At 44.6% G+C, this 24,646-nt stretch overlaps 1 protein-coding gene across 1 annotated transcript; it reads left to right on the forward strand.

The window, feature by feature from the left end:
* Nucleotides 1-335: 335 nt before the first annotated feature.
* LOC311148885 (methylcrotonoyl-CoA carboxylase subunit alpha, mitochondrial-like) lies at nt 336-22,646 on the forward strand. Its single transcript, XM_084185897.1, has 19 exons — nt 336-658; nt 1,326-1,369; nt 1,536-1,675; nt 1,763-1,858; nt 1,984-2,105; nt 4,187-4,334; nt 4,431-4,552; nt 4,645-4,756; nt 8,428-8,509; nt 8,692-8,819; nt 10,539-10,722; nt 10,834-10,943; nt 11,037-11,253; nt 17,071-17,157; nt 20,317-20,366; nt 20,467-20,604; nt 20,836-20,940; nt 21,313-21,384; nt 21,544-22,646. The coding sequence occupies exons 1-19, from the start codon at nt 606-608 to the stop codon at nt 21,658-21,660; spliced, it is 2,127 nt and encodes a 708-aa protein (XP_084042023.1). The 5' UTR covers nt 336-605; the 3' UTR covers nt 21,661-22,646.
* Nucleotides 22,647-24,646: the final 2,000 nt, after the last annotated feature.

Here is a 24,646-nt window from a genome sequence, read left to right on the forward strand (position 1 = left end):
AGCCTAACCCTAACCACTATTAAACTTTTCAACTTCAATGGAGTTGGAGTAGGGATACGCAAGGATCCCGAATAGCAAGGCCCGGCCATAGACCCGATTGTCACTAGATAAAACAGCCACAAAGTCATAAATCTCGCCTATTTCTACAATGTATCTTCTTAAACCTAACCCTAACCTTAACCACACTGCTAACCTTTTGCCTAACCCTTACCTTAAGTTAACACCAAAAAGCATGATTTTTTACGATATAGACACATTTGACTTTGTGGCTGTGGTAACTAGTGTAAACCCCGCCTCCGTCTCGACTTTTTCTATTGGTTGATCATCTTACGGGTACACAAGAGAGACAGTCTTAGCAAATGGAACTTCATTTTTGACATCACTCTATATTTGTTGTTATTTTCACCAAACTAAGAGCATGTTTTAGGCTTATAATTTCATAGAATACCATTTCCACCGATCAACTCTAGTTGATAATACGTATTGTAAAATGCAGTATCGTAACTAGCTAAGGCTTAATTGGTAAATCAAAATAATCGATTTAATAAAGGCAAACGCTTATCATTTTCTCATTCGGCTGCTAGACAGCTTGTTAGACAGCAGACATGGCTGCTGTCCTAAAAGTTAAAACCTTACAGGGTCTAAGAATATTTCAACAGTAAGTCGATAATGCGTGTCATATGTTGTGTTTGCTATTACTGCAAGTTATCTATTCTTAATAAATAAACTGCTAAGAAGATGTCGTTAATAGTTTTTGTCTAGACAGTTGGCTAGCTAACTAGCTAGCGCTAGACAGCCAGCCAGTCGAACGTGCATCAGAATATTGTAGTTATCTTCTTAGTGTTAAAATGGTTAAACAGGTAACGTTAACATTATATAGCCAAAACAATTAAGCCACTATCTCGTGTCGTGTGTTTCAACATAACTAGTTAGCCTAATTACTTTTTAATGTGCTCCGATTTTGTGCAAGGTTAAATAAAGGTAACGTTAGCTAACTTAGCATAACAACTAACGTTAGCTAGCTAACCACGGTGAAATGTTTTGTTTCCAAAGCGATGGGCAGTTCATTTAATGCATTTAGCTCTATATCAGCTAGCTAGTTAGCTAATAGTCATTATCTTTGAGCAATGGTCATTATGCATTCGAGTATTAGCCAGCTGTGATGTACCCACCTGCACTGTGGTAAATGGTACAATTAGCATGTCTGCCCTTGAAAGCCATTCATTGATGTAAACAGCTGTAACTACTGTAGGTGCTCACTTTACATGACCTGTCCAACCATCAAGGTCTGTGTCCTGCAATGACCTGTGATTGTCTCATCTTAGGAAATGTATTTGGACCAAAGGATCAGTACGCTTCGCCTCGGTTGGTAAGTAACATGGGACAATAATATTAAAGTCAGCACTTCTGTGAATATTGTCTCTTTTTCAAGTTATTACTCTCCATCTAGATTGAACTGCATAACGCATACCAATTCTAGTTGACTAAATTGGTATGCGTTACATCACTCATAGCTCAGGTCTCTTTTCCTTTAGGGCAAGGCAGAATAGATAAATTACTAATTGCCAACAGAGGAGAGATTGCCTGCCGTGTGATGCGAACAGCAAAGAAGATGGGTGTGCGCTCTGTGGCAGTATACAGTGATGCAGACCGCCATTCCATGCATGTGGCCATGGTATGTCAAGGCTGTCGAAACTTTGAACCCTCAGTGTTATGTTTGTAGATGCAACCATATTGATGAGCTTTCTCTCATGTTCCTTAGGCAGATGAGGCCTATAACATTGGGCCAGCTGCATCCCAGCAGAGTTACTTGTCAATGGAGAAAGTCTTGGAGGTTGCCAAGAGATCTGGATCACATGTATGTCAAGTGCAGTATTGTATTTTTCGTTCTCATTTATTATGACAATCCACTTTTTCTCAAAGTCGCCATACAGGCTATGACTGAAGAATAAGTTGATGTTTGTAATTGTGTTTTTGTTATAGGCTGTCCATCCAGGATATGGCTTCCTGTCAGAGAACACAGAGTTTGCTGAGGCATGCAAACAGGAAGGTATCATTTTCATTGGTCCTCCATCATCTGCCATCAGAGACATGGGTATCAAAAGGTATAGTTAAATGACTCCTCTCTTTTCAAGTCACTATTCAGTTTTGTATGTTGTAAGTCTGATATGAATAAGGGTTATTCAAAAGTTAAATCTTAGAAAGGCTGGTCATGGCTCACATCAACACCATTATCCCAGAAACCCTAGACCCACTGCAATTTGCATACCGCCCCAACAGATCCACAGATGATGCAATCTCTATTGCACTCCACACTGTCCTTTCCCACCTGGACAAGAGGAACACCTATGTGAGAATGCTATTCATTGACTACAGCTCAGCGTTCAACACCATTTGTGGTCCTCTGTAGCTCAGCTGGTAGAGCACGGCGCTTGTAACGCCAAGGTAGTGGGTTCGATCCCCGGGACCACCCATACACAAAAAATGTATGCACGCATGATTGTAAGTCGCTTTGGATAAAAGCGTCTGCTAAATGGCATATTATTATTATTATTATTATTATTATTATTATTATATAGTGCCCTCAAAGCTCATCACTAAGCTAAGGACCCTGGGACTAAACACCTCCCTCTGCAACTGGATCCTGGACTTCCTGACGGGCTGCCCCCAGGTGGTAAGGGTAGGTAACAACACATCTGCCACTGATCCTCAACACGGGGGCCCCTCAGGGGTGCGTGCTCTGTCCCCTCCTGTACTCCCTGTTCACCCATGACTGCATGGCCAGGCACGACTCCAACACCATCATTACGTTTGCCGACGACACAACAGTGGTAGGCCTGGTCACCGACAACGATGAGACAGCCTATAGGGAGGAGGTCAGAGACCTGGCCGTGTGGTGCCAAGATAACAACCTCTCCCTCAACGTGATCAAGACAAAGGAGATGATTGTGGACTACAGGGAAAAAAAAGAGGACTGAGCACGCCCCCATTCTCATCGACGGGCTGTAGTGGAACAGGTTGAGAGCTTCAAGTTCCTTGGTGTCCACATCACCAACAAACTATCATGGTCCAAACACACCAAGACAGTCGTGAAGAGTGCACAACAAAGCCTATTCCCCCTCAGGAGACTGAAAAGATTTGGCATGGGTCCTCAGATCCTCAAAGTTCTACAGCTGCACCATCGAGAGCATCTTGACTAGTTGCGTCACCGCCTGGTATGGCAACTGCTCAGCCTCCGACCACAAGGCACTACAGAGGGTCTCCCGAGTGGCGCAGTGCCACTAGAGATCCTGGTTCGAATCCAGACTCTGTTGTAGCCGGCCGCGACCGGGAGACCCATGGGGCGGCGCGCAATTGGCCCAGCGTCGTCCAGGGTAGGGGAGGGAATGGCCGGCAGGGATGTAGCTCAGTTGATAGAGCATGGCGTTTGCAACGCCAGGGTTGTGGGTTCGATTCCCACAGGGGGTATGAAAAAAAATAATGTATGCACTAACTAACTGTAAGTCGCTCTGGATAAGAGCGTCTGCTAAATAACTAAAATGTAAAAAATGTATGGTAGTGTTTACGGCCCAGTACATCACTGGGGCCAAGCTTCCTGCCATCCAGGTCCTCTATACCAGGCGGTGCCAGAGGAAGGCCCTAAAAATTATCAAAGACTCCAGCCACCCTAGTCATAGACTTCTCTCTGCTACCACATGGCAAGCGGTGCCGGAGCGCCAAGTCTAGGTCCAAAAGGCTTCTTAACAGCTTCTACCCCCAAGCCATAAGACTAATCATGGCTACCCGGACTATTTGCATTGACCCCCCCCACCCAAACCCCCTCTTTTACGCTGCTGCTACTCTGTTTATTATTCATGCATAGTCACTTTAACTCTACCCATATGTACAAATTACCTCAATTACCTCGACTAACCGGTGCCCCTGCACATTGACTCTGTACCGGTACCCCCCTGTATATAGCCTCCCTACTGTTATTTTATTTTACTGCTGCTCTTTTTAATTATTTTTATTATTTTTATTTTTTACTTATCTATTTTTTACTTAGCACTTTTTATTTTCTTATAAAACTGCATTGTTGGTTAAGGGCTTGTAAGTAAGCATTTCACTGTAATGTCTACACCTGTTGTATTCGGCGCATGTGTCAAATAAAATTTGATTTGAAATATACTCCTTTTCTTTTTCCTAGTACATCAAAATACATTATGTCAGCTGCGGGTGTTCCTATCATTGAGGGTTACCACGGAGAGGACCAATCGGATGAGAAGCTCCAAGCTGAGGCTGTCAGGATTGGCTACCCAGTGATGATAAAGGCAGTGCGTGGCGGGGGTGGTAAAGTAAGTAATATGTACAAACCAAAATGATTGTTTCATGGAATGATAGTGTGGTTGTTTGTGTCTCAAGGCTGCTATGGTTCTGATTGGTTTATCTAGGGAATGCGCATTTCACACACCGCTGAAGATTTCCACGAGCAGCTTGAGTCTGCGAGACGAGAGGCTCGCAAGTCCTTCAACGATGACGTCATGCTAGTGGAGAAATTTGTAGAGGACCCCAGGTTTGTAGAATACACTGTATATCTATTTGTTTTGGAGATTCAGACAAAGCCCTTGTTTAGATGTCATGTGACCAGATTCCTTCCCTGACCAGACATGTGGAGGTCCAGGTCTTTGGGGACCAGCATGGAAATGCTGTCTACCTGTTTGAGCGGGACTGCAGCGTACAGAGAAGGCACCAGAAGATCATTGAGGAAGCACCAGGGGTAAGTGCAGGGTCCCGGCCTTTGCCCAGTACCCTGCCCTGAACTTTAGTCACTGTTACTAGCCGGCTACCACCCGGTACTCAATTCTGCACCTTAGAGACTGCTGCCCTATGTTACATAGTCATTGAACACTGGTCACTTTAATAATGTTACATACTGTTTTACCCTCTGCATATGTATACAGTGAGGGGAAAAAAGTATTTGATCCCCTGCTGATGTTGTACGTTTGCCCACTGACAAGGACAGGATCAGTCTATAATTTTAATGGTAGGTTTATTTGAACAGTGAGAGACAGAATAACAACAACAAAATCCAGAAAAACGCATGTCAACAATGTTATACATATTTTTGCATTTTAATGAGGGAAATAAGTATTTGACCCCTCTGCAAAACATGACTTAGTACTTGGTGGCAAAACCCTTGTTGGCAATCAGAGGTCAGACGTTTCTTGTAGTTGGCCTCCAGGTTTGCACACATCTCAGGAGGGATTTTGTCCCACTCCTCTTTGCAGATCTTCTCCAAGTCATTAAGGTTTCGAGCCTGACGTTTGGCAACTCGAACCTTCAGGTCCCTCCACAGATTTTCTATGGGATTAAGTTCTGGAGACTGGCTAGGCCACTCCAGGACCTTAATGTGCTTCTTCTTGAGCCACTCCTTTGTTGCTTTGGCCGTGTGTTTTGGGTCATTGTCATACTGGAATACCCATCCACGACCCATTTTCAATGCCCTGGCTGAGGGAAGGAGGTTCTCACCCAAGATTTGATGGTACATGGCCCCATCCATTGTCCCTTTGATGCGCTGAAGTTGTCCTGTCCCCTTAGCAAAAAAACACCCCTAAAGCATAATGTTTCCACCTCCATGTTTGACGGTGGGGATGGTGTTCTTGGGGTCATAGGCAGCATTCATCCTCCTCCAAACATGCCGAGTTGAGTTGATGCCAAAGAGCTCGATTTTGGTCTCATCTGACCACAACACTTTCACCCAGTTCTCCTCTGAATCATTCAGATGTTCATTGGCAAACTTCAGACGGGCCTGTATATGTGCTTTCTTGAGCAGGGGGACCTTGCGGGCGCTGCAGGATTTCAGTCCTTCACGGTGTAGTGTGTTACCAATTGTTTTCTTGGTGACTATGGTCCCAGCTGCCTTGAGATCATTGACAAGATCCTCCCGTGTAGTTCTGGGCTGATTCCTCACCGTTCTCATGATCATTGCAACTCCACGAGGTGAGATCTTGCATGGAGCCCCAGGCCGAGGGAGATTGACAGTTCTTTTGTGTTTCTTCCATTTGCGAATAATCGCACCAACTGTTGTCACCTTCTCACCAAGCTGCTTGGCGATGGTCTTGTAGCCCATTCCAGCCTTGTGTAGGTCTACAATCTTGCCCCTGACATCCTTGGAGAGCTCGTTGGTCTTGGCCATGGTGGAGAGTTTGGAATCTGATTGATTGCTTCTGTGGACAGGTGTCTTTTATACAGGTAACAAGCTGAGATTAGGAGCACTCCCTTTAAGAGTGTGCTCCTAATCTCAGCTCGTTACCTGTATAAAAGATACCTGGCAGCCAGAAATCTTTCTGATTGAGAGGGGGTCAAATACTTATTTCCCTCATTAAAATGCAAATAAATTTATAACATTTTTGACATGCGTTTTTCTGGATTTTGTTGTTGTTATTCTGTCTCTCACTGTTCAAATAAACCTACCATTAAAATTATAGACTGATCATTTCTTTGTCAGTGGGCAAATGTACAAAATCAGCAGCGGATCAAATACTTTTTTGCCTCACTGTATTCTAGTCAAGGCTCATCCTATATACAGTGCATTCAGAAAGTATTCAGACCCCTCTACTTTTTCCACATTTTGTTACGTTACAGCCTTACTCTAAAATTGATTAAATTGTTTTTTTCCTCATCAATCTAAAAACAGGTTTGGCACGCCTGTATTTGGGGAGTTTCTCCCTCTGCAGATCCTCTCAAGCTCTGTCAGGTTGGATGGGGAGCGTTGTTGCACAGCTATTTTCAGGTCTCTCTTGAGATGTTCGATCGGGTTCAAGTCTGGGCTCTGGCTGGGCCACTCAAGGACATTCAGAGACTTGTCCTGAAGCCACTCCTGCGTTGTCTTGTCTGTGTGCTTAGGGTTGTTATCCTGTTGGAAGGTGAACCTTCGCCCCAGTCTGAGGTCCTGAGCAGTCTGGAGCAGGTTTTCATCAAGGATCTTTCTGTACCTTGCTCCGTTCATCTTCCCCTCGATCCTGACTAGTCTCCCAGTCCCTGCCGCTGAAAAACATCCCCACAGCATGATGCTGCCACCACCATGCTTCACCGTAGGGATGGTGCCAGGTTTCCTCAGACATGACGCTTGGCATTCAGGACAAAGAGTTCAATCTTGGTTTCATCAGACCAAAGAATCTTGTTTCTGAGAATACTTTAGGTGCCTTTTTGCAAACTCCAAGCGGGCTGTCATGTGCCTTTTACTGACGAGTGGTTTCCATCTGGCCAGTCTACCATAAAGGTCTGATTGGTGGAGTGCTGCAGAGATGGTTGTCCTTCTGGAAGGTTCTCCCATCTCCACAGAGGAACTCTGGATCTCTGTCAGAGTGACCGTCGGGTTCTTGGTCACCTCCCTGACTAAGACCCTTCTCACGCGATTGCTCAGTTTGGCCAGGCGGCCAGCTCTAGGAAGAGTCTTGGTGGTTCCAAACATCTTCCATTTAAGAATGATGGAGGCCACTGTGTTCTTGGGGACCTTCAATGCTGCAGAAATGTTTTGGTACCCTTCCCCAGGTCTGTGCCTCGACACAATCCTCTCTCGGAGCTCTACAGACAATTCCTTTGACCTCATGGCTTGGTTTGTTTTATATAGACAGGTGTGTGCCTTTCCAAATCATGTCCAATCAATTGAATTTACCACATGTGGACTCCAATCAAGTTGTAGAAACATCTCAAGGATGATCAATGGAAACAGGATGCACCTGAGCTCAATTTCGAGTCTCATAGCAAAGGGTCTGAATACGTATGTAAATATAGTATTTCTGTTTTTTATTTTTAATACATTTCTAAAAACCTGTTTTCGCTTTGTCATTATGGGGTATTGTGTGTAGATTGATGAGGGAACGTTTTTATTTAATCAATTTTAGAATAAGGCTGTAACGTAGCAAAATGTGGAAAAAGTCAAGGGGTCTGAATACTTTCCGAATGCACTATCTACTGCTTTACACACATGTTCTATTCATATACTGTCCATAATGTCTATACACACCGTCATATAACTTAACACTGAGTGTACAAAACATTAGGAACAACTTCCAAATATTGCCCTCAGAACAGCCTCAATTAATCAGGGCATGGACTCTGCAAGGTGTTGATAGCGTTCCACAGGGATGCTGGCCCATGTTGACGCCAATGCTTCCCACAGTTGTCAAGTTGGCTGGATGTCCTTTGTTAGGTATTACTGCACTGTTGGAGCTAAAAACATAAGCATTTCATTAAACCTGCGATAATGTCAGCAAAATATGTACACGTGACCAATAAAATTAGATTTTTGCTCAAGACTAAATTAACATGTCTTGGTGTCCTGTGTGAATGGCTGTTTGCTGGTTAGGAGACTTGACTGCACTGTGGTTTGTACTGTGTGTGTGTGTTAATGATTGTTTTTTGTGTTTGCACGTGTGCTTGTAGCCTGGTATAAGCGAGGAGGTGAGGCGGAAACTGGGAGAGGCTGCGGTGAGAGCAGCCAAAGCCGTCAACTATGTGGGAGCAGGTGAGCAGAGAATGGACCTCAAACATTGTTGAATTTCTTTGTTGTTGCTTTGAACGCTCACTCACTAGAGGGTGTGAAATCATTATCTGTTGTTGTAACGTTTTAAATGGATGCTTTCCCATCCTTTGCACTACCCTGTGCACCGGTGTGACAACCACATTTATGTCCCTGACTCTATGCAGGCACTGTGGAGTTCATCATGGATGCACAGCACAACTTCTACTTCATGGAGATGAACACACGTCTGCAGGTGGAGCACCCTGTGTCTGAGATGATCACTGGTACTGACCTGGTGGAGTGGCAGCTCAGGGTAAGATGGAGAGAGGGGGAAAGCGGGATGCCTTTAGAAAGTCGGTTGGAGACATCAATATGTTGTAATACACTAAGTGTACAAAACATTAAGAACACCTGCTGTTTCCATGACAGACTGACCAGGTGAATCCAGGTGAAAGCTATGATCCCTTATTGATGTCACTTGTTAAATGCACTTCAATCAGTGTAGATGATGGGGAGGAGACAGGTTAAAGAAGGATTTTTAAGCCTTGAGACAAGTGAGACATGGATTGTGTATGTGTGCCATTCAGAGGGTGAATGGGCAAGACAAAATATTTAAGTGCCTTTGAACGGAGTATGGTAGTAGGTGCCAGGCGCACTGGTTTGTGTCAAGTACTTCAACGCTGCTGGGTTTTTCATGCTCAACAGTTTCCCATGTGTATCAAGAATTGTCCACCACCCAAAGGTCATCCAGCCAATTTGACACAATTGAGGGAAGCATTGGAGTCAACATGGGCCAGCATCCCTGTGGAACGCCTTCAACACCTTGTAGAGTCCATGCCCCACGACGAATTGAAGCTGTTCTGAGGGCAAAAGGGGGTGCAACTCAATATTAGGAAGGTGTTCCTAATATTTTGTACACTCAGTATGTTGAGTGTATTTATGAGCTCCTCTAGAAGGCCTCATAATCCCACATTATCCCAGTGATGGCAGGATTTTAATCTGCATAAAGATTAAATGAACAATTTGTAAAAGCACCACCCTGACGTAGGGCTGCACGATAAGGGCATGAAATCTAATAGCAAGTTTTTTTTGGGACAGAATATTGTGACTTGACATGCGATATAGATCAAAACACTTGGGTGAACTGTTGGGATCATAGAAATAAAATGATTTACACTGAGTGTAGAAAACATTAAGAACACATTGAGGGAGCGCGATGTGGCCCGGCCAACACTGTTAGCATTCAGAGGTACAGTAGATAATGAATAACATGGGCTTTCTCTTTGAGGTTACACAGCACAGTGCTAAAGATAGCTCGCCACAAGATTACCACAAGTTAGATTACAGAGGAGTGATGCTATCACACAGCAGTGATAAGCTAACCATCAATGAGAATTCACCCCAGCCATTACCAAATGTTCATACAATCCAAACTAATATTGTGTCCTCAGAACAGCCTCAATTCGCCGGGGCATGGACTCTACAAGGTGTTGAAAGCGTTCCACAGGGATACTGGCACAAGTCTTAACAAGTGACATCAATAAGGGATCATAGCTTTTTTGTGGTCCTCTGTAGCTCAATTGGTAGAGCATGGCGCTTGTAACGCCAGGGTAGTGGGTTCGATCGCCGGGACCATCCATACGTAAAAATGTATGCACACATGACTGTAAGTCGCTTTGGATAAAAGCGTCTGCTAAATGGCATATTATATTATTATTATTATAACTGGTCAGTCTATGTCATGAAAAGACCAGTTGTTCTTAATGTTTTGTACACTCAGTGTATATTAAGAAGCAAAGTGGAAAGCAGCATCGTTCTTCTTTGGAACAATCTGTTGACTGCATTTGACCTAACAGAACAGCATGCAAATGTATAGTGAATCTAACAGCAAGGAGGAGGAACTGTGTTGCTTGAGTGACAGGGGGTGAGGCTTTGTGTGTGTGTGTGGGAAGCAGCCGCAACAGGAGAGAGATGACAAACAGAGTAAACTATAAAAACGGACGTTTGTGTACTCTTCTTACTTGGCTCTCAGGTGGCTGCAGGCGAAAGGCTGCCCCTCCTGCAGGATGAAATAGAACTGATGGGACATTCGTTTGAGGCCAGGATATATGCTGAGGACCCCAACAACGACTTCCTCCCTGGGGCAGGACCCCTCCTTCATCTGTCTACACCCCTGGCAGACGAAAACACACGCATCGAGACGGGCGTCAGGGAAGGTACAGTACATCCAGCTCACCTGTAACTACTAACACCTATTTTACACTGGACTGTCAGACAGAACTCTTGATATAACCACATAGTGATGATGTACCTGTCTGTGTTCTCAGGAGATGAAGTGTCAGCCCACTACGACCCCATGATTGCTAAACTGGTGGTGTGGGGAGAGGACCGATCTGCTGCTCTGAAGAAGCTCAGATACTGCCTACGCCAGTACAACGTAAGAGCATTGTACACATACTGGACACATCCCATTGCTTATTTCTATTCTGTAAGAGACTGTTGATTGATCTTTGACCACTGATCCCGGCAGATCGTAGGCCTCAACACCAACATTGACTTCCTGCTGAGTCTGTCTGGGCACCCAGAGTTTGAGGCGGGGAATGTGACCACCAGCTTCATCCCCCAGCACTATGAGCAGCTGTTCCCTAAGCCCATTCCTCCCTCCAGGGCCACACTATGTCAGGCTGCCCTGGGCCTGCTGCTCAGAGAGAGGGCCAGCACCCAGACCTTCAAAGACCAGTCCAATGGTGAGGAACAACAACAGGCCTGTCTCTACAGGTCACTGAGAACTACACTACATGACCAAAAGTATGTGGCCACCTGCTCGTCGAACATCTCCTTTCAAAATCATGGGCATTAATATGAAGTTGGTCCCTCCTTTGCTGCTATAACAGCCTCCACTCTTCTGGGAAGGCTTTCCATTAGATGTTGGAACATTGCTGCGGGGACTTGCTTCTATTCTGCCATGAGCATTAGTGAGGTCGGGCACTAATATTGGGGCGATTAGGCCTGGCTCGCAGTCGGCGTTCAAATTAATCCCAAAGGTATTCAATGGGGTTGAGGTCAAGGCTCTGTGCAGGTCAGTCAAGTTCTTCCAAACCGATCGACAAACCATTTCTGTATGGACCCCGCTTTCTGCACGGGGGCATTGTCATGTTGAAACAGGAAAGGGCTTTCCCCAAACTGTTGCCACAAAGTTGGAAGCACAGAATTGTCTAGAATGTCATTGTATGCTGTAGCATTAAGGTTTCCCTTCACTGGAACTAAGGGGCCTAGCCCGAACCATGTAAAACAGCCCCAGACCATTATTCCTCCTCCACCAAACTTTACAGTTGGCACTATGCATTGGGGCAGGTAGCATTCTCATGGCATCCGCCAAACCCAAATTCATCCTTCGGATTGCCAGATGGTGAAGCGTGATTCAGAGAACGCGTTTCCACTGCTCCCGAGTCCAATGTCGGCAAGCTTTACACCACTCCAGCTGACGCTTGGCATTGCGTATGGTGATCTTAGGCTTGTGTGCGGCTGCTTGGCCAGGGAAACCCATTTCATGATGCTACCGACGAACAGTTCTTGCGCTGACGTTGCTTCTAGAGGCAGTTTGGAACTCGGTAGTGAGTGTTGCAACCGAGGACAGACGATTTTTACGCGCTACGCGCTTCTTCACTTGCCGGTCCCATTCTGTGGGCTTGTGTGGCCTACCACTTCGCGGCTGTGCAGTTGTTGCTCCTAGATGTTTCCACTACACAATAACAGTACATACAGTTGACCAGGGCAGCTCTAGCAGGGCTGAAATTTGACGAACTGACTTGTTGGCATCCTATGACGGTGCCACGAAAGTCACTGAGCTCTTCAGTAAGGCCATTCTACTGCCAATGTTTGTCTTTGGAGTTTGCATGGCTGTGTGCTCAATTTGTATATACCTGTCAGCAATGGGTGTGGCTGAAATAGCTGAATCCACTAATTTGAAGGGGTGTCCACATACCTTTGTATATATAGTTGTATTTATATATAAACTCAGCAAAAAAAGAAACGTCCTCTCACTGTCAACTGCGTTTATTTTCAGCAAACTTAACACGTGTAAATATTTGTATGAACATAACAAGATTCAACAACTGAGACAAACTTACATTTTTACATTTTAGTCATTTAGCAGACGCTCTTATCCAGAGCGACTTACAGTTAGTGAGTGCATACATTTTATTATTTTATTTTTTCATACTGGCCCCCCGTGGGAATCAAACCCACAATCCTGGCATTGCAAACGCCATGCTCTACCAACTGAGCTACATCCCTGCCGGCCATTCCCTCCCCTACCCTGGACGACGCTGGGCCAATTGTGCGCCGCCCCATGGGTCTCCCGGTCGCGGCCGGCTACGACAGAGCCTGGATTCGAACCAGGATGTCTACTGAACAACTGAAAACTGAACAAGTTCTACAGACATGTGATAACAGAAATGGAAGAATGTGTCCCTGAACAAAGGGGGGGGTCAACATCAAAAGTAACAGTCATTATCTGGTGTGGCCACCAGCTGTATTAAGTACTGCACTGCATCTCCTCCTCATGGACTGCACCAGATTTGCCAGTTCTTGCTGTGAGATGTTACCCCACTCTTCCACCAAGGCACCTGCAAGTTCCCAGACATTTCTGCGGGGAATGGCCCTAGACATCACCCTCCGATCCAACAGGTCTCAGACGTGCTCAATGGGATTGAGATCCGGGCTCTTCGCTGGCCATGCAGAACACTGACATTCCTGTCTTGCAGGAAATCATGCACAGAATGAGCAGTATGGCTGGTGGCATTGTCATGCTGGATGGTCATGTCAGGATGAGCCTGCAGGAAGGGTACCACATGAGGAAGGAGGATGTCTTCACTGTAACGCACAGCGTTGGGATTGCCTGCAAGGACAACAAGCTCAGTCCGATGATGCTGTGACACACCACCCCAGACCATGACGGACCCTCCACCTCCAATTCGATCCCGCTCCAGAGAACAGGCCTCGGTGTAACGCTCATTCCTTTGACAATAAACGCGAATCCAACCATCACCCTTGGTGAGACAAAATTGCGACTCGTCATTGAAGAGCACTTTTTGCCAGTCCTGTCTGGTCCAGCGACGGTGGGTTTGTGCCCATAGGCGACATTGTTGCCGGTGATGTCTGTTTAGGACGTGCCTTACAACAGGCCTACAAGCCCTCAGTCCAGCCTCTCTCAGCCTATTGCGGACAGTCTGAGCACTGATGGAGGGATTGTGCGTTCCTGGTGTAACTCGGGCAGTTGTTGTTGCCATCCTGTACCTGTCCCGCAGGTGTGATGTTCGGATGTACCGATCCTGTGGAGGTGTTGTTACACGTGGTCTCCCACTGCGAGGACGATCAGCTGTCCGTCCTGTCTCCCTGTAGCGCGGTCTTAGGCTTCTCACAGTACGGACATTGCAATTTATTGCCCTGGCCACATCTCCACTCCTCATGCCTCCTTGCAGCATGCGTAAGGCACGTTCACGCAGATGAGCAGGGCATCCTTGGCATCTTTCTTTTGGTGTTTTTCAGAGTCAGTAGAAAGGCCTCTTTAGTGTCCTACGTTGTCATAACTGAGACCTTAATTGCCTACCGTCTGTAAGCTGTTAGTGTCTTAACGACCGTTCCACAGGTGCATGTTCATGAATTGTTTATGGTTCATTGAACAAGCATGGGAAACAGTGTTTAAACACTTTACAATGAAGATCTGTGAAGTTATTTGGATTTTTACAAAATATCTTTGAAAGACAGGGTCCTGAAAAAGGGACGTTGCTTTTTTTCCTGAGATATATATATATATATAACTCAGCAAAAAATGTCACCAGACATCACCGGCAACAACGTCGCCTATGGGCACAAACCCACCGTCGCTGGACCAGACAGGACTGGCAAAAAGTGCTCTTCAATGACGAGTCGCGGTTTTGTCTCACCAAGGGTGATGGTCGGATTCGCGTTTATCGTTGAAGGAATGAGCGTTACACCGAGGCCTGTACTCTGGAGCGGGATCGATTTGGAGGTGGAGGGTCCATCATGGTCTGGGGGCGGTGTGTCACAGCATCATCGGACTGAGCTTGTTGTCATTGCAGGCAATCCCAACGCTGTGTGTTACAGGGAAGACATCCTCCTCCCTCATGTGGTACCCTTCCTGCAGGCTCATCCTGACATGACCCTTCAGCATGACAATGCCACCAGCCATACTGCTCATTCTGTGCGTGATTTCCTGCAAGACAGGAATGTCAGTGTTCTGCATGGCCAGCGAAGAGCCCGGATCTCAATCCCATTGAGCACGTCTGGGACCTGCTGGATCGGAGGATGAGGTCTAGGGCCATTCCCCCCAGAAATGTCAGGGAACTTGCAGGTGCCTTGGTTGAAGAGTGGGGTAACATCTCACAGCAAGAACTGGCATATCTGGTGCAGTCCATGAGGAGGAGATGCACTGCAGTATTTAATGCAGCTGGTGGCCACACCAGATACTGACTGTTACTTTTGATTTTGACCCCCCCTTTGTTCAGGGACACATTCTTCCATTTCTGTTGTCACATGTCTGTGGAACTTGTTCAGTTTATGTCTGTTGTTGAATCTTATGTTCATATAAATATTTACACATGTTAAGTTTGAAAATAAACGCAGTTGACAGTGAGAGGTTGTTTTCTTTTTTTGCTGAGTTTATATACATACATACACACACACACACACACCCACACACACACATTACCAGTCAAAGGTTTGGACACACCTACTCATTCCAGGATTTTTCTTTATTTTCTTTACTATTTTCTACATTGTAGAATAATAGTGAAGACATCAAAACTATGAAATAACACATATGGAATCATGTAGTAACCAGAAAAGTGTTAAACAAATCAAAATATATTTTATATTTGAGATTCTTCAAAGTAGCCACCCTTTGCCTTGATGACAGCTTTGCACACTCTTGGCATTCTCTCAACCAGCTTAATGAGGTAGTCACCTGGAATGCATTTCAATTAACAGGTGTGCCTTGTTAAAAGTTAATTTGTGGAATTTCTTAATGCGTTTGAGTCAAACAGTTGTGTTGTGACAAGGTAGGGGTTGTATTCAGAAGATAGCCCTATTTGGTAAAAGACCAAGTCCATATTATGGCAAGAACCGCTCAAATAAACAAAGAGAAACGACAGTCCATCAATACTTTTTAAGACGTGAAGGTCAGTCAATCCGGAAAATGTCAAGAACTTTGAAAGTTTCTTCAAGTGGAGTCGCAAAAACCATCAAGCGCTATGATGAAACTGGCTCTCATGAGGACCGCCACAGGAAAGGAAGACCCAGAGTTATCTCTGCTGCAGAGGATAAGTTCATTAGAGTTACAAGCCTCAGAAATTGCAGCCCAAATAAATGCTTCACAGAGTTCAAATAACAGACCCATCTCAACATCAACTGCTCACAGGAGACTGCGTGAATCAGGCCTTCATGGTCGAATTACTGCAAAGAAACCACTACTAAAGGACACCAATAAGAAGAAGAGACTTGCTTGGGCCACGAAACACGAGCACTGGACATTAGACTGGTGGAAATCTGTCCTTTGGTCTGAGGAGTCCAAATTTGAGATTTTTGGTTCCAACCGGCATGTCTTTGTGAGACGCAGAGTAGGTGAACAGATGATCTCCGCATGTGTGGTTCCCACCGTGAAGCATGGAGGAGGAGGTGTGATGGTGTGGGGGTGCTTTTCTGGTGACAATGTCGGTGATTTATTTAGAATTCAAGGCACACTTAACATGCATGGCTACCACAGTATTCTGCAGCGATACGTCATCCCATCTGGTTTGCGCTTAGTGGTACTATAATTTGTTTTTCAACAGGACAATGACCCAAAACACACCTCCCAGTCTGTGTATGGGCTATTTTACCAAGGAGAGTGATGGAGTGCTGCATCAGATGACCTGGCCTCCACAATCACCTGACCTCAACCCAATTGAGATGGTTTGGGGTGAGTTGGACTGCAGAGTGAAGGAAAAGCAGCCAACAAGTGCTCAGCATATGTGGGAACTCCTTCAAGACTGTTGGAAAAGCATTCCTCATGAAGCTGGTTGAGAGAATGCCAAGAGTGTGCAAAGCTGTCATCAAGGCAAAGGGTGGCTACTTTGAAGAATGTAAAATTGAAAATATATTTTGATATGTTTAAACAACAAATTGGTTACTAGATGATTCCATATGTGTTATTTCATAGTGTTGATGTCTTCACTATTATTCTACAATGTAGGAAATAGTAAAAATAAAGAAAAAGCTTTTGAATGAGTAGGTGTGTCCAAACTTTTGACTGGTACTGTATATATATGCCATTTTGTGATATTTTTCTATTCTATTATTTTGCTTGGTATTATTGTTTCACTCACGTCTCTTTGACCTGCATTGTTGGAGCTCGGAGCTTAAGAATTTCACTGTACCCTGCAATTACATCTGCGACCCTGTGCATTTGACTAATAAACTCTGATTTGATTTATACAACAACTGTCTGAGAGAGTACTGTTGTCGGTAGATCCTAAATTGTCTGTTCTTTTCTCCCATCGCAGATCCCTTCTCTCCTTTTGCCTCCAGTAACGGCCGGAGGGTGAACATCCTATACAGTAGGAATATGACCCTCCAGCTGGGTGAAACTAGTGAGTACACCAGCCTTTTCTGAGTTAAGATCACATTCTGAGTTAAAATGCAAGCCCAGATCTACCGCTCAGATTCTTTGGATCATGCCATACAAACGTAAGCCTATGTAACATTAACCTATTAAAAACAGTACTGTAGCAATGAGGTTTGTGCAGTAGGCCAGGGATCATCAACTAAATTCAGCCACTGGGCGTTTTTTTTTCCTTCTTTCTTGAGCGGATGGTCGCGGGGCTGGAACATAATTATAAATACTTTGTAGACTGAAAATTGACCCCAAGACGCCCAAACAGAAACTCAGCAAAAAATGAAATATCCTCTCTCTGTCAACTGCATTTATTTAAAGCAAACTTAACATGTGTAAATATTTGTATGAACATAACATGATTCAACAACTGAGACATAAACTGAACAAGTTCCACAGACGTGACTAACAGAAATGGAAGAATGTGTCCCTGAACAAAGGGGGGTCAAAATCAAAAGTAACAGTCAGTATCTGGTGTGGCCACCAGCTGCATTAAGTACTGCAGTACATCTCCTCCTCATGGACTGCACCAGATGTGCCAGGTCTTGCTGTGAGATGTTACCCCACTCTTCCACCAAGGCACCTGCAAGTTCCCTGACATTTCTGGGGGGAATGGCCCTAGCCCTCACGCTCCGATCCAACAGGTCCCAGATGTACTCAATGGGATTGAGATCCGGGCTCTTCGCTGGCTATGGCAGAACACTGACATTCCTGTCTTGCAGGAAATCACGCACAGAACAAGCAGTATGGCTGGTGGCATTGTCATGCTGAAGGGTCATGTCAGGATGAGTCTACAGGAAGGGTACCACATGAGGGAGGAGGATGTCTTCCCTGTAACGCACAGCGTTGGGATTGCCTGCAATGAAAACAAGCTCAGTCCGATGATGCTGTGACACACCGCCCCCAGACCATGACGGACCCTCCACCTCCAAATCGATCCCGCTCCAGAGTACAGGCCTCGGTGTAACGCTCATTCCTTCGACGATAAACGCGAATCCGACCATTACCCTTGGTGAGACAAAACCGCGACTCGTCAGTGAAGAGCACTTTTTGCCAGTCCTGTCTGGTCCAGCGACAGTGGGTTTGTGCCCATAGGCAACATTGTTGCCGGTGATGTCTGGTGAGGACCTGCCTTACAACAGGCCTACAAGCCCTCAGTCCAGCCTCTCTCAGCCTATTGCGGACAGTCTGAGCACTGATGGAGGGATTGTGCGTTCCTGGTGTAACTCGGGCAGTTGTTGCCATCCTGTACCTGTCCCGCAGGTGTGATGTTCGGATGTACCAATCCTGTGCAGGTGTTGTTACACGTGGTCTGCCACTGTGAGGACGATCAGCTGTCCGTCCTGTCTCCCTGTAGCGCTGTCTTAGGCTTCTCACAGTACGGACATTGCAATTTATTGCCCTGGCCACATCTCCACTCCTCATTCCTCCTTGCAGCATGCCTAAGGCACGTTCACGCAGATGAGCAGGGCATCCTTGGCATCTTTCTTTTGGTGTTTTTCAGAGTAAGTAGAAAGGCCTCTTTAGTGTTCTAAGTTTTCATAACTGTGACCTTAATTGCCTACCGTCTGTAAGCTGTAGTGTCTTACATTTTTGTCATTTAGCAGACGCTCTTATCCAGAGCGACTTACAGGAGCAATTAGGGTTAAGTGCCTTGCTCAAGGGCACATCGACAGATTTTTCACCTAGTCGGCTCGGGGATTAGAACCAGCGACCTTTCGGTTACTGGCACAACGCTCTTAACCACTAAGCTACCTGCTTAACGACCATTCCACAGGTGCATGTTTCAAAATTTGAGGTAGGCAATATGATCACACCGGTAATAGATCAGTTGTTGTATTACTTGAGGCACAGCTGAGTGAGTATACATTTAAATTATTTGCTTGTCATTTTTATTTTACTGGGCTGATGGTGCTTACATCTGATGGTCAGTCTCAGCGAAGGGAGAGAGCAGCAGACTGAAGGTCCGCCTCTCAATGTCCCTCCTTTCCCCCTTTCCTCCGCTTACCAAAAGGGGACACCGTCTTCAAGCTGATAGTGAAACTCAAGTTGCACCGCATTATTTCTGCCCCATACACACATTCATGTTGTTACTCCTATGAACATAGAAAGTAAAATTTTCCTCAATATTAAAAAAGACCCAAGCCGCTAATAAGACAAGCCTATCAATACACTTTCATTACAGCTGCAGTGCTGGTTATAGTGCGAGTGGAAGTAGGAAGAACGCACATTTTATTGTTTCATAAAAGTCTTGAATAAAAAGTGTTGACAGTGCTGAGTAAAAACTTAAACATGTAGTCACTCATATAAACAGCAGCTCTTTGCTGTATTCGTTGACAGTCTCTCCCTAGTGATGGTTTTAAAAGTTTTGAAATGTCACAGTAGGCTATCAACTTTGCTGTAGCTTGCTTTTACGCCTGCTACGTTACTGCAGACATGGTAATCTCAGTCATCCGATTGGCCAGCGGTAAGCCTATAGTGCACTTGATTTGGTACCTTCAGACATAAAAATGGTTCAAAATGGGAACACTTCGCCTACCCGGCGCGCAGGGCAGCTGAATCGGGTGAACCTACTGCCAACGCAAGGCTTTATCGTTGGGTTTTGTACAGAAATGTTTGCCGATCGACTAGGAATGCCTTGGAGATCGACCAGTTGATCGCAGTCGACCAGTTGGTGACCACTGTCACCCTTAGTCAGTCTTCACGTTGATGAGCCCAAGCCTGTCCTCCTAGACCTTGTTCTAATGACTGTTTTTAAATAATTAGTGGTAATGACATTGATTCATTAGTGTGTCTGATTCCTCCCAGTCTATAAGCAAGCCCATCTCCTCACTATTATTGAACTTTCAGCAGTCCATATGGCATCGTTAGTCACTCATCCTCATGTTTCACTGTTGCTGAGAAAGTCTTGAATACAGAGAAAAGTACTTTTAATCTGCTTTTTGTTTACTTGTCACAATGAATTTATAAGTCGTTTCCACTGAGAATAAGTTATTCATATTTTATGTCATACAAAAAAAATACTTTGGAATAGGACCCATCATATGCATTTTTTATAAAGGTAAATCTGAGTCCATGAATCAAGTGGCAGAGGAAAGACTTCACACAGAACTTTAACACATTTTTTTATCTGCAGAAGTGGAAGTAACAGTTACATACAATCCAGATGGGACTTACTCTATGGAGGTACATGTTCTGTGTGTTGTAAAAATTGCCATATATACTTCTAAATTCTGTCTGTGTCACATGATTTGCTGCAACTGATGGGTTTTGTCTGCTTCCTCAGAATGAAGGTGAAGTGTTCCAGGTGTCAGGGGAGGTGGAGACAGAGGGGCAGGCATCATTCCTGCACTGCTCTGTCAACGGGGTGAAGTCCCGGCCCAAACTGGTCATCCTCGATAACACAGTACACCTCTTCTCTATGGTGAGTCTCCCCCCCGGTGCACGTTTTGGTTTTTGCCCTAGCACTACACAGCTGATTCAAATAATAAAAACTTGATGATGAGTTGGTTATTTGAATCAGCTGTGTAGTGCTAGGGCAAAAACCAAAACGTGCACCCAGGGGGGACCCCAGGACCGAGTTTGAGAAACCCTGCTCTAGAACACCGCCATTTTCCTTCTCAGGTCCTCTAACCCACTCTCTTCTCCCCATCAGGAGGGCAGCGCAGAGGTGAGCGTTCCAGTGCCCAAGTTCCTGGCTGGTGTGAGCACAGGAGCACAGGGAGGAGCTGTGGCACCCATGACCGGGACCATTGAGAAGGTAATAAATTACGGATCATCCCTTTATCTCCTGGTTGTCTGTCTCTTTCTCTCACAACCATCATTTCTGTCTAGAAAAGCTGATGATCTTTAATATGTTGCTCTGGGATATGATTTCCTGCCAGATGGTCAGTTAGCACTCAGGCATGCTGATTCATGGGATATTAGCTCACTTAGCGGCTAAGGTCGGCACATTATTTAATCTATACCTCCTGTTGATGACATGGTGTGCATCATTCAGACGTGCCAATTGATAATTGTCAGTTGCAATGGAAAAACAGAATGTGGCCACTGAGACTCCTGTCCTAACATTAACAGGGCCATTTAGAATCTATAGGTAAGATCCTTTATAGTATCTCCTCTCTTCCTCCAGGTGCTGGTGAAGGCAGGAGACACTGTGCAAATGGGAGACGCATTGATGGTGATGAATGCCATGAAAATGGAGGTGAGCTTATGTCATTTCCTACACTGTGAGGAGTCCACTCCCAACACTACACACACACTAGCTCATCCACGTTGACTTTTCAAACCCTGCAGCCACCCACTTACATTGTGTTGTAAATGAACTATGGGTCCTCAGACTGTGTTCTCTCTCTCTCTGCAGCACACCATCCGAGCACCCAAGGCTGGAGTTATCAAGAAGGTGTTTTTCAAGGAGGGCTCCCAGGCCAACCGACACGCAGCCCTGGTGGAGTTTGAGGAAGCCGCTGAGGAGGAATAATCTCATCTGTGTGAATATCTGTGTGAACTTTGACTGTAAGAGTTACTGTAGAAATTATAGGAAAGTGGCATTTTGAATTCAACCGGAAGGGTTGACATTTTCTGTAGGAGTAGCAAACTGCTGTACCATCCTATGGGAACACACTACAGGTCCATGTGTTTCACACTGTACATACAGTATGAGATGCCAGAATGTTTTAATCTTCATTTTCTGATGGCTGTATAAAAGTAGAAGTCTGGCTTTTGTACTGTCCTCTGCAAAGTGCTCTTGTAGTCGGTTTCTCTATGCTTGGCTCATGGTTCTACTATAACCACTAAACCGCTAGCTTTTTGGTGGGGGTTCTTCCTTTCCTGATGCCTTTTCTTCAAGCTTCAGTTTTTTTCTAGCTTCACTATAGCATGGTCCCAGATCTGTTTGTGCTCGTCAACTCATTGTCAAGCTAAAAATGTTTTATGGTTTAATGACAAGGAGTTGGCATGATGACACAAACAGGTCTGGCACTCAGACTACATCTCATGATTCAGATTCACTCCAGGCTGTCAAATTCAAATAAGGGCTATTTGCTGCTAACAGCCTCCCCTCACAGGCCTACCTTGTTGTGATTTAATGACCAGAATCTGGTTACGTTACAGTCCAACAGCTAATACCAGGGAAGAGATGGCCTGCCATCTGAATTCATTAAATACGGTCATCTCTCACATCATGTGACCTACAAAATAGATTGACCATCAAATAACCAATTTGAGAGAAAGGTGGAGCACATCTGTGTTTTTATAGGTGTTGTAATATGTCAGCATTATAAAGTGTTGAATCCCCCAAAGCACACTCCTGACAACTTTGTGGTGAGTTATTATGAATGTGTGCCGTCATCCATTCAGGAGTGCATCTGTATTATTCACGTCATGATTTGTAATTAGCAGAGGGTTGTCAAATTACGTTTTTCTAAAAGATAATTTCAGATAGATAAAGTTATTTCTCTAAATGTCTCATTTTGTGGTTTTATAGAGGTATACTACTATGCTGGTGCTTATCTAATGGTCACAGTAGTGTGTGTACATTAGTTGCATACACAGTCTGCTGGAAAGGACAAAGGTTACACATGCTTTTTAAAAACATATTTATTCCTTAAATAGAATTTGCTTTAAACATCAGCAATGAAACAGTTTCACTGACAGGAGAGTAAAATAACAGTAACAACTTTTTTTTCTATTAACATGATCAAGAGATCGGAACATGAACAGCTGACTTCACATCTGTGTCCCTAGTGCAGATGGATCCTTATTGCCAATGAACATGGAGACTTGAAATAGATTTAAATATTCAAACACCTCTTACTGACTGACCTAATGAGTGGCATGATTAGAAGCTCTTGGTGAAGAGACTGACTTGAGGCCAAATGTGACTATCTGAACTAGAAGCTACATATATAAAACTGAGTGTGACAAATGACAACAGTAGCAAATAAGTATACAGTTGAAGTCGGAAGTTTGTGGCAAAAACATTTAATCCTAGTACAAATTCCCTGTTTTAGGTCAGTTAGGATCACCACTTTATTTTAAGAATGTGAAATGTCAGAATAATAGTAGAGTGATTTATTTCAGCTTTTATTTCTTTCATCACATTCCCAGTGGGTCAGAAGTTTACATACACTCAATTAGTATTTGGTAGCATTGCCTTTAAATTGTTTAACTTGGGTCAAACGTTTCATGTAGCCTTCCACAAGATTCCCACAATAAGTTGGGTGAATTTTGGCCCATTCCTCCTGACAGAGCTGGTGAAACTGAGTCAGGTTTGTAGGCCTCCTTGCTCGCACACGCTTTTTCAATTATGCCCACAAATGTTCTATAGGATTGAGGTCAGGGCTTTGTGATGGCCACTCCAATACCTTGAATTTGTTGTCCTTAAGCCAATTTGCCACAACTTTGGAAGTATGCTTGGGGTCATTGTCCATTTGGAAGACCCATTTGCGACCAAGCTTTAACTTCCTGACTGATGTCTTGATGTTGCTTCAATATATCCACAATTTTCTTTCCTCATGATGCCATCTATTTTGTGAAGTGCACCAGTCCCTCCTGCAGCAAAGCACCCCCACAGCATGATGCTGCTTCACGGTTGGGATGGTGTTCTTTGGCTTGCAAGGTCCCCCTTTTTCCTCCATACATAACAATAGTCATTATGGCCAAACAGTTCTATTTTTGTTTCATCAGACCAGAGGACATCTCCAAAAAGTACGATCTTTGTCCCCATGTGCAGTTGCAAACCATAGTCTGGCTTTTATATGACCGTTTTGGAGCAGTGGCTTCTTCCTTGAAGAGCGGCCTTTTCAGGTTATGTCGATATAGGACTCGTTTTACTGTGGATATAGATACTTTTGTACCCGTTTCCTCCAGCATCTTCACAAGGTCCTTTTGCTGTTGTTCTGGGATTGATTTGCACGTTTCGCACCAAAGTACGTTCATCTCTGGAAGACAGAACGCGTCTCCTTCCTGAGCGGTATGACGGCTGCGTGGTCCCATGGTGTTTATACTTGGCGTACTATTGTTTGTACAGATGAACGTGGTACCTTCGGGCATTTTGAAATTGCTCCCAAGGATGAACCAGACTTGTGGAGGTCTACAATTTATTTTCTGAGGTCTTGGCTGATTTATTTTGATTTTCCCATGATGTCAAGCAAAGAGGCACTGAGTTTGAAGGTAGGTCTTGAAATACATCCACAGGTACACCTCCAATTGACTCAAATTATGTCAATTAGCCTATCAGAAGCTTCTAAAGCTTTCTGGAATTTTCCAAGCTGTTTAAAGGCACAGTCAACTTAGTGTATGTAAACTTCTGACCCACTGGAATTGTGATACAGTGAATAAGTGAAATAATCTGTCTGTAAACAATTGTTGGAAAAATTACTTGTGTCATGCACAAAGTAGATGTCCTAACCGACTTGCCAAAACTATAGTTTGTTAACAAGAAATTTGTGGAGTGGTTGAAAAAC

Source organism: Coregonus lavaretus (genome assembly GCF_964263955.1).
Source record: "Coregonus lavaretus genome assembly, chromosome: 21".
Taxonomy (NCBI): domain Eukaryota; kingdom Metazoa; phylum Chordata; class Actinopteri; order Salmoniformes; family Salmonidae; genus Coregonus; species Coregonus lavaretus.